Raw genomic sequence first — 11630 nt, forward strand, 5'->3', positions numbered from 1 at the left:
ACACGAAAGTACTACAAGTCAATATAATTAATGATTCAAAATATCTTTAAAAAGTTGAGAAAAATATATTCTAAGAAAAAATTATTTGACTTCTCAAACAATAATACCTTCACATAAAATGAGACGGGAAGTATTTTAGACTAAATGTGTGGATTATATCCACGCCTCTAATTTACTTATCTAAGTTAATTTTTCTGTTTTTTTTATTTTACATCCATTAAGTAGATGATTTTGTATTTGTAAGAGATTTTCTTATTTTATTTGCTTCTCCTTTTTGGCATTTTTTGATGAATCTTCCTATTTTTTTCTCCAAAAATACGTAATGCTTAAACATAAACTTCCATACACTCAATACATTCAGTTTTCTATCCTCTTATTTTTTTTCAAAAAGACATGTTGTTTGAATAGTAACCGGCATAACTTAATACATAGAATGTGCATTATATTACGAAGTGTATCAACAATGCAGAGGTTTGGCTCATTTTACTTGCTGATTCTGTGGTCTACGAATAATGATTTTCAAATGCAATTGTTTTCACTACCTGAAGCATGAATTATTCATGCTCGGTACTTGAAAAATAAAACACGAAGGTGCAGGATTTGATCGATTTATTATCGCTGTGACAGGAATTTCATATTTGAATGACAAGATTAATATATTTAGGAGTTAGTATGTGTGTGATAAAAAGCAAAAGATACATATTATGCAGGTACGAATATATCTTTTTTCCATACAGTTTTTCACATACATGAGGATGAAGTTAAGCAATTGATATATATTTCATTAGCGGTAATCCTAAAATCGTTGGTGATATCCTTTTACAAGACAAATGGATCTCATTTCTCCTAATCTATACTTTGACAAGTATATGGCAAAGGGGGTTTTGGGTTTATATTTCTATCGTTAATTGCACGCTTTCCCTCAATTTACCTAAAAAGTCTAACATCTATTATCCTCTCTCTTCTCCTATTTAAGCTACTTACATTGCAACTATTAAAATTTAAATTGAAGAGGTAATAATAAGAAAGAGATGGAAATAAATGAAATAAGAAAAAAGATAATACTGAAAGTAACACATAAAATACCAAAAAAATTGAATTCACAGAAAAGAAATAATAGATGATAGATAAGAAGAAAGTTTAATTAAAAAAAAAATCAAAACTTTAATTATAATAAATTGAAAACATATATATTGTTCCAGACATTTGTAATTTTTAGTGTAATTAGACAACATCTTGGTTCGAATATGGGGGTTGCTTAACTTTTATATGATAGGTTAGTATATGTTTTTTTTTTTTTTTCATTTATCAATATGTAGCATTAATTTTTATATTCATATCCATGAATTTTTTTTAAACTCTTGCTCAACTAAATTAAAATATTTCAAGTTCATTAATACTTTTTATGACTCTACTAGTTAAAGATCTAAGGGTGACATACAATCGAAACTATGCTAAAAGAATCCTCGTAATTATTTGAAGTCCACAAGATTGCATTGACCGATTTTTAATAGCTTTCCCCTATTGAACATCTTCTCCAAGTTTAACTAGAGCGTTAATCTTTTAATATATGTTGTAACTTATATAATCCGTCCAAAGATGTTAGGTGAGTGATATATTTGTCCAAGAATTGAGGTGGGATAGCCTCTCATCCATCCAAAAGACAACTCGAGCTCTATTACTATACAAAATCAACTTGCCGTAGAGCTTTGACAAAACATGAAACAAACAGACAAACATATGAATTTATTCACTGCATAAATGAAAATTTCGTTTTAAAGTTATAACCTCTATCTAACTCATTTTGGCTGAAGCAAACGTTTAGTACGTGAAAATGTTTCCTTGATTTTTTTTGTATTCTCCGATCTACAGTATTTTCGAAAAAGAAGTCTTCACATTTGTAGGATTGGACAATTTTCTTTCCTCGAGTCAGATTTTTATTAAGCCCACCTTTTTGATATCCTATCGGGCAATTCGCATGAATAGTCTTTAATTTTTGCCCTTTATTAGAATTCCTTAGTTATGGATTCGAACCTCCATTCAGTAAAAAATTCGTAAGGTAGAGTTTAGATTCGCTAGGCAGAGATTTGCCTGCAAAACTCTTGAAACTCTATCTTAAGTAGAGTTTTACCTTCAGGCATGTCAAAACTATGTCTTGCCTTATACGTAAAGGCAAAACTCTGTCTTAAGGCCTAATTTTGCTATAAAACTTTACCTTGCGAAATTAGCTTTTTCTTTTTTTTTACTGAGCGGAATTCGAACCCTAAATCTCGTCATATTAGGGGAAAGGGCCAAAAATTAAAGATCATTGCATTTGATGGGCACTCCGCACAAAAAAAAATGTATCCTAATTGGTACCACTGCCACCGTCTGGCCCACCCTAAGAGGGCTAATGTAAACCGGGCCATTTGCACGATTGACCTTCAAAGGCACTGGCCTTTAATTTTTATCCCTTAAATTGGTGGTTTTTAATTTTTGTTCTTCTCTAAAAATATTTTGGCTTTGGGTTCGAACCCCCGCTCAGTAAAAAATTTAAAAAAAAATCGCAAGGTAGAGTTTTTCCTTCGGGCAATTTTTGTTTTTTACTTAGTTGAAATTTTACAAATCTCTACCTTAAGGCTTAACTTTTGGCAAAAATTTGCCCGAATAGGCCTAATTTTTGCCAAAAGTTAGGCCTTAAGACAGAGATTTGCCTTACAACCTAATTTTAGGTAAAAGTTTGCCTTAAGGCCTAACTTTTATCCGAATAGGCCTAACTTTGCTACAAACCTCTGCCATGCGAAATTCCTTTTTCCTTTTTTTTTATTTTTTTTATTGAGCTGGGTTCAAACCCAGAACCTCGGGGCATTAGGCGAAGGGCAAAAATTAAAGACGAGTGCCTTTGAAGGGAAATCCGCACAAAAAAATGATGTAAACCTTTTTCATATCTTGTGGGCCAAAGTTCATTTTTTTGTGCAGATTGCCCTTCAAAAGCACTGGTCTTTAATTTTTGCTCCTCAAATTTAAATTTTTAGTTTTTCCCTTTTGCCTAAAAATTGGTGGGTTCCGGGTTCGAACCCCTGCTCAGATAAAAATTAAAAAAAAATTGCAAGGCGGAGGTTTAAATTATAGTTTGCCTTATATCTAAAGACAGACTCTGCTTTAAGAGAGAGTTTGCAAGCAAACTATGCCTGCGGCCTAACTTTAGCTTGCAAAACTATGCCTGCAGGCCTAACTTTGGATTGCAAAACTATGTCTGAGGCCAAATTTTGGCTTGCAAAACTATTCCTGCAGGCCTAACTTTGGCTTGCAAAACTATGTCTGAGGCCTAACGTTGGCTTGCAAAATTCTGCCTGCAGGTAGAGTTTTGCAATCAAAATTTTTTATCTGACGCCTAACTTTTGCCTGAATAGGCCTAATTTTGTTACAAAACTCTGTCTTGCGATTTTTTTTTTTTTTGGCTAAGCCGGGATTCTAACCACAAACTCATGATATTAGGCGAAGGACAAAAGTTAAAGATCACCAATTCACTGGGCAAAAGTTAAAGGTCATCCCAAAATAAGGGCATTCCTGACCAATTGCCCGCCAAAATTCCAGACCGTAACTGAATAACTATGAGTACAGTTAAGAAATTAATTGGCCTGAGGTACTTTTAACAACCGATGGATTCTTTAGCATGTACAAGCCGATGGATTCTTTAGCATGTACAAGCAAATTATCAGCCTTGCTGGTAATTATGAGTTATGACTCTCTTATTATGATCTTCTTCCGTATTTATTTATTTGAAGGTGTTTGACTACACAAGAAATTTAAGAAGAAAATAATTTTTTAAAAAATTTATGTTCTAAAACAAATCATGAATATATGTGTGGCTAAATCTCATTAAGAGTAAAATGAGAGATTTACTTAAATTATTTTTACATAAAAAATATAACATTCGTTTTGAAATAGATTAGCACATAAAGTATGACACATATATTAGAATAAAGGGAGTACTTATTCCATATTAAGATATATATTGGTTTGGTGAATGTAGAGATGACATTCTTTTGACAATCACAATGGCACTCCTTTTATGTTTCAATATTCTAATATCTCTCCTAAAGTGATAAGGGCTAAAACCAAAAGCAAGAGGAAAGTGTATCTTTGATTTCTCAATCATACTAAATTTGTGCATTGCATTTAATATTATCTATCGTTTACCTTAATAAGCTTGAAGTACTAATAACCTTTTTGCCATGTTATCTCACCATCGACATGATCTGTACATGTTGTTTTCCTTTGGTGCATGGAATAAGAACTTCAATTACCGGAGACATTGGATGAAAATGACGTTATGTTTAGCTGGTTCCGTGCAGAATCAAGAGATAAATTATTTTCAAGTTAACTTGACACTCACTTAACAAAGTATATTTGTTAGAAGTTTAATTTATTAAATTAATAATCTTATTAATTGTGCTTTGGAAATTTAAGTTTGACTAGTCTATATATAATATAAAGCTAGGCATACACAAGGCGATGTGGCACCTCTTAATGGCCTAGAAAACTATTTATCTTTTTTCTCCTTTTTTTAAATTTTTTCCTCATTTTAAATTAATGTGTTACTCTACTAAAAAGCCAATGACATTAATCATTAAAGAATAAAAGGCCACGAAATTATCTGATACTAAAGCAGCCCCTAAAGCCTCATACATAACTGCCAATAAGCGTTTCGGTCCTAACAAATAAATTAATTAGTATCATCCGTTTTTGGTTTGTGTCCTTTGATATCTCATAGTAATTACTATCATCCTCCTTCCTACTGACTTCATATATGCTAATGCCAATATTTCCTGTCACTACTGTCCTTTTAGTTTTTCCCATTTGTCTTCTTTAAAATGTGCCTTTTGATGGAAGTAGAAAATTTCAATTCGGTGATAAACTTTGATATGCATGCTTATGGGGAATATTTTTTAAAGTTGTGTTTAAAAAGGGCTTTGCATCACACAAAGTAAAGAAAAGTCTCTGGTTTGTTCTGTTAATGGAAATTATTTGCTCTTCGAATAATAATATCAGTTTCAAGGTTCACGTGATATATTTTTACCTTAAACTCTTTTGTGGTTGTGTTCACATCAATAGCATTTTATTTGTCTATAAATATGACACATTTTTATAGATCTTTTGAATATTCATTTTGGTAACAATGTGGTGCTTTGTTTTCATTAGTAGTAGTGAGATAATGGTATGACATTTTTAAAGTTTGACGTGTTCAAATTGCTTTGGCTCTTATTATAGCTAGATCGATTAGAAAACTTTTGCAAAGAGACACATTCTTTTCCTATTGATGTTTCTGATTTATTAATGGAGACAATTTATTGTCTATTTTGCAGAGATATTGAAGGATTAATATTGAAACATGGTGAGCATTTGTCTCAAACATGTCATTTGTGCATCTAAATATTGTTTTTAATTGTACTATTGTAATATAAGTTTCCTTTTTTTTTTCTTTCCCTCAAATCCCTAATCACTTCTATAATATGGATTAATAATGTATTGTCATCAATTGTTTTGATTTGCAACTGAAAGTCCAATATCTCTAAAATTATCAGTGGGAACATATTTCACGCTAAGTGTTGAGAATAACAATGATAGTAATTCTTTGGCTAAAAGTTTGTAATTTTGGTCCTTTTTTCCTCCCCTTTCAATCCACTTTTTCAATTTGTTGTTCTCTTTCTTCATCTTTTTGCACCTTTAAGTTACTTAAAGATAGTTTATTTAACTCTTCTCTAAAATTTATTCTCATTAATTTCTTTCCTAATTAGTTTGGATACACCAAAAAACTTGAAATATATGAACTTATGATTCTTCTCTTCAAAGTAAATGAAGTAATCAATTCTCACATTTAAAGTATTCTTTTACCGAGTCAACATTCCAAGCAGGGAGTTGTGGCTTGATTCCTCTATTCAAAGTAAATGGAGTAACCAATTTTCAATCGCGGCTTACAAATATTATGTGACACTTTTTTGTCTCTTGTATTTCTTTTTTCAAACTACAAGCAGATCAAAGTACTACCTTGAGACGTTGAAATTTCTAAATTTTGCAAGTCCTATACGTTATATTATGTTACTAACATTATAAAAATGCATTTTATTTGTATTTCAGCTTAATAGATGGTGATAATAGAATCTCAATGAGATACGAAAATTGTGATTTTCTTATTTGAAGGAAAACATCATAAGCCATGTCTTAATTTTTGGTGATGCCATTTATTTAATTTTCATTGTTATTGTTCTTATGAATAATTGCATCTTCTTTTTTCTCTCTTCTACTTTTAATCTTTAATCGCGTGGTACTTTATATGTTGGAATACGATTGAATTAATTAAAAAAAGTACTTCATGATGCAAGAGTTGATATATAGCTGTCACTTGGTATTTTGTGCAACTTATAACAAGGTTTCGATAAATAAAAAATTTCATTATAACATAGAATTGTTAGCCGATGTTGTATCAAACCGCGCGAAGCGCGGGCAATTCACTAGTTACCATTATATATAAGGGACATCAAAAGGACTTTTGTAATCTTTACAAATTTTTCCCAAAAAAATGTTAAACTTTTCAATTAATTACTTCTAGGTCCTAACCTTATTTTTTAAAGTCAATTTTTTTTTTTTGTTCTTATGGTCTACTTTTTAAAAGCTGTCAAACATTCTGTCTTATTTACCTGTTTTTTATCCGATATCCGGTACCTATCGGAGCTATCCTAATCTAGATGCATGTCACATAGGGCCCAATCGGGGGAAGCTCTCTCTACCAAGGATTTTTTATACCTAGGCTCGATCCCGAAACCCCTAGTTAAGGGAGAAATAACCCCATCCGCTGCACTTTATTTTTCCTGTTGCTTTCTTCTATTGATCTTATCTATTAACCTAAATAGTCATTTCTCCGCTAGATATTCTTGCTTCTTGTTGCTCTTTGTTTTCTTCGTTTTCATTTGTTGCTTATTATAGATTTTTACATGTAAGCATTTCTTTTACTTTATATTTATACTTTAATGAGCTCATATGTGTTTACCAAGATTACTACAAAAATGATTTTCAGATAGTTTTAAAATTTATTAAATGATGCCATATAATGTTAAAATAAAGACAACATTATCAGTTAAGATCGGGTTATCTTTAAAATCTCTTGTTTGGTTAACTAAACTTAATCTTTTAAACACAAAATGAGTTTGAAGTAGGGTAGAATTAGAGTGTCAGCTACCGATTTGATCGGATTCGGTAGCACTTTGGTCCAAATTCTATATTTGTCTTAAAAGTTCATTAAATATGTACAAATTATTAATTTAAAACTAAATAACTTAAAAAATTAGAATTAGAAACTCATATATTTCAAATTATGGCTCCACATTTAATTTGAAGTAAATAACTTCATCAAAATGAAAGTTAAGATATTAAAGGAGTGAAATGAATGTTTTTCTTTTATATATTGAAAATATACTTATTTGAAGTTTAATTATTACCAACATAAATTATATTTCTTTAATTAAAAGATTACTTTTTATATCTGGAGTTGGGCCCAATCTTAGCATGGGCCTCGAGAAACTAGTATTTTATCTAAGGGAAAATTAAATAGAGTACCTACTTAAGACTCTTTATTATAAAATATATAGATAGTTTTCCTTATTTACAAAACATAACGATATATTTATATATATTTATTTTTATTTTTTGCTCAAAGGCTTAAAAAATTACCTCAAATTTTTGTGTATGAAAAATGTATGAAATGTGTATGTGTGAGCAAAATTTTTAATATAATTTTCATACACAAAATTGTGAGTGAAAACTTTAAGCCTTGAATCTTGTACGGAAGTTGTTACAATGTTGTTGTAGTTGTATTAATTTTCCAGAAACCTAATATGAACTTTATATACGAAAAATGTGAATGAAATTCGAAGTCTTGAGCGAGATATACACATTTCATATCATTCCCATACATAAAATTTTGAGCGTAATGTTTAAGCCTTGATTGAGATATACACATTTCATACATAAAATTTGAGCGAACTTTTTAAGCCTTGAGCAAGATATACACATTTCATATGCAAAAATTTGAGCGATTATTTTAAGTCTTGAATGTTGTATCAAAGTAGTATACAATGTTGTTGTAGTTGTATAATTTTACAGAAATCTAACATGAACTTTAAACACGAAAATTTGAGCGAAATTTAAGACTTGAGTGAGATACAAATTCTATATTGTTTTCATACACACAATTTTGAGCTGATTTTTTAAGTCTTGAACGATATATACATATTTCATACATTTTTCATATCGTTTTCATATACTAAATTTTGAGCGAACTTTTAAGCCTTGAGCGAGATATACACATTTCATACATAAATTTTTGAGCCAAAAAAATATTTTAAAAAAAAATTAAAAAAAAACATGTTTTGTATATGGTTTGTAATTTTATGTTTTGTAAATATAAAACTATCGACACATTTTGTAAATATTTCTCCTTAAGATGTATATATATGTAATTGTCCCTTTATATAATTACTTAATGATAAGGGTAATATTGAAAGAAAATAATAAAAATCTATTTTTAGCATAAGGGACTAATAAAAAGGAACCGAGAGAGTCACGAGTCCAACTGATTCATTGCTTTCGTCTAGAACTATATATACATGCAAAAGAAAAAACCTAAAATACTTACATATAATAAAATTACGCAGTGTCTAAACCCGGAATTTGACTATAGCTAGTCAATCTCTCACACACATATATAACATGCAGCTCTAGCTAATTAAGGAATAACTAAATAACGAATCCTATATTTTGTTGTTGTCATTTTTGGCTAGCTGGTTACATACTTCTTGTACATTTTTATGAAACGGAAAAGGACCAAATATACATCGGTACTATTGGAAAAGAGCTAAATATATCCCTCGTTATATTTTGGGTTCAAATATACCCCTGTTATTATACTATTGGTTCAAATATACCTTCCTCCGTTAAAGTTATCTAAGGTGAACATTCAATCCTATGTGGCACTAACATTTGATAAGGTGGATCACGTGGCATGCCACCTCACCACCCTAACCCATTTTACCCCTCCCCTCTGTTTGTTCTTCTACCACTAAAATTTTCTTCCCGTCCACCACCATCGAAGATCATCGCGGGAAACTTTTTTAAGGACCCAGATCACTTGCTCTCCACCACTGCCGATGTTCTTTGACATTGTTGCTGTAAACCAAAAACTTACTAGGCTACATCGGGTTATCAATGGAGTCAAAGATCATGTATAATCAACCTTTAAATGCAATGAGATTCAGGAGCTCGAACAAACTAATTGAATTATGATAGCAGATGATTGAAGACAAAGGAAATTATCTTTACTATTCTACTAATAGATGGTGAATTGATATCTTTAAATTCAGTTAAGACGATTTTAGTAAAAGGTGCTTCCACAATAGATATTTAACCTTGATATCACAATTATGTAATCTGGTTTCTTATAAAATAATATCAATTAATTTGAGATCATGGTCTTGAAACAAATTTCGTAGTTAAGCAAGCCCAAATGTCTGTGCAAGAAGATTGTCAACACCAACGGGGTCACACATACCATTAACGTATCTAAGACGGGCCAACTTGATTGGTGGCCTAAAGCCAAATTTCAATATAAGGCTTCAAATTTTTATTTTTTTTGGATAAAAGTCGTGCATATATATTATTTGATGTGTATTTTTTCTAGCCTTTTAAATGCAAAAATGTTAATTGTTATTTTCAGGATGGACTAATAAAGAAAGTGTGTCACATATATTGAAACACAAAAAATTAAAAAACTCAAATTAAAAGGAAAAGAAACTGAAAAAGATCAATAGCAAGATAGAACAATAGAACCTAATTCTAGAATTTGATAATCGGATATTACAACAAAATTTCACTATTTCAATTTGTTTGTTGCTATGCCCAACAACCCGAGAAAAAAAATAAAAAAGAGTGCAATTTGATGTATTACAAGCCTTGTTTTCGTGAGAATAAATAATTTAATAGTAGGAAGAAAAGAGAGCATAAACATACAATTTTTTTTATGAGAGTAGACAAAAGAATAATAATATAGCTTCTAAATGCAAATTACCTCAAATATATATAAATACACTTTAAATTACATCAAAAATTGTTCTACAGACCTTATACCCTTTTATTGAAATATTTACTATTTTTTTCAAAATAAAAATAAAAATTAACACATAAGACCAACTTTTAAGGAGTAGTCATTAATATGGGGTCTAAAGCGGTCGCTTCATCCGCTTGACCCTTGAGCCGGCTCTAAACGTATCCCCAGATATAGAGGTTGTGATGGTGACGGTAATGGTGGTGGATAGGGAGGAGATGGTAGCGGTGGAAGAAAAGCAGAAGAAAGGGCTAAATGGATTGAAGCGGTGAAGCGGCATGCCAGGTGGTGTCCATCTCACCGAGTTGTCAGTGCCACGTTAAATCTAGTATTCACCTTGGATAATTTTAACGGAAAGGGAGTATATTTGGACCAAAAGTATAATGACAGGGTATATTTGAATCGAAAGTATAATGAGAGGTATATTTGGCCCTTTTTCGATAGTATAGGGCTATATTTGGCCCTTTGCCGTTTATGAAATATGGAGAATAAACTTGGCCATCTCCAGGGCATGCAGGACCAAAAAATAAGTTGAACACGACACACTCAAACAAAGCAGAGCCGACATCCCAATAGCCAAAGCTGGCCTAGTCTCCATCAAATACATTTGTAACAAACCTATGACTTCACAAACGTCCTCATTGTAATGTGCAAAGTACTTCTTCTCCCATCCCATCCAATTTGAGGGTGCTCCTGATTTTCCAGCTTCTAGCAATTTCATCTCTTTAATACGCATTCGTAGGACAATCATGTTCTCATCCACAATCTTGCTTCGGCCACGATTATGTTGATCAAATCTTGCATTCACATTCACTACTTGCCTCGGCGCCTTTTTAAATTTCATGCAGGTGGAGCCTGAAGGAGGAGCCATCGCCACAGAGATCAATGAAGTCATTTTTGGAGAAACAAAAATATATTTTCGTACGTGTAACTGCTTGGGATTGAGGCTAAGTTGTTAAGGTTACTGGATATATGATTGTAATTGCAAATATGTTGATGGAATTTGGTGTGTTGTATATGGAGGATTATTGTGGATTGTGAAGAATATATAAATAGAGGGATAGGAACAAGGTGTTGTGTTTACGCATGGAAATTACTTTATTTATCTTAGAAGGGAAGGCTCCCAAATTGCGTCGGCGCAACGTGGGGGACTATGCGCGTAGCCTCAACAAAGGGGCGGCCGGTGGAACTTCATAGATACGTCATACGTAATTATGAAGTAACTAATGTGGAATATTTGGATTGATTCATTTGATTTGTCGCAAGTCTGTCTTGTCAATTGGGGTTTGATTTGAGTGTTCACAGTGAAAGCTGAGTAGACCTTCTTTTTGAGTTTAACTATTTATCAAGTCACATTTAGATAATTTTCTCATCCGTTTATTTTTGTTTGTCCAATATTCTAAAAATATATTTTTATTTTTACTTATTATTTTTAACATATCAGGAGAAGATAATTTCTTTTTTTCTATTTTACCCATAATATTAATTACTC

At 31.4% G+C, this 11630-nt stretch overlaps 1 protein-coding gene across 1 annotated transcript; it reads right to left on the bottom strand.

Annotated features, from left to right (window-relative positions):
- Window positions 1–10610: 10610 nt before the first annotated feature.
- LOC132624679 (uncharacterized) lies at window positions 10611–11033 on the bottom strand. Its single transcript, XM_060339422.1, has one exon. The coding sequence runs from the start codon at window positions 11031–11033 to the stop codon at window positions 10611–10613; it is 423 nt and encodes a 140-aa protein (XP_060195405.1).
- Between the last annotated feature and the right edge of the window lie 597 nt (window positions 11034–11630).

Source organism: Lycium barbarum, chromosome 12 (assembly GCF_019175385.1).
Source record: "Lycium barbarum isolate Lr01 chromosome 12, ASM1917538v2, whole genome shotgun sequence".
Lineage (NCBI taxonomy): Eukaryota > Viridiplantae > Streptophyta > Magnoliopsida > Solanales > Solanaceae > Lycium > Lycium barbarum.

Excerpts from the sequence above, each read along its gene's own strand:
- LOC132624679 (XM_060339422.1), bottom strand. The coding sequence starts at position 11,033 with ATGACTTCATTGATCTCTGTGGCGATGGCTCCTCCTTCAGGCTCCACC.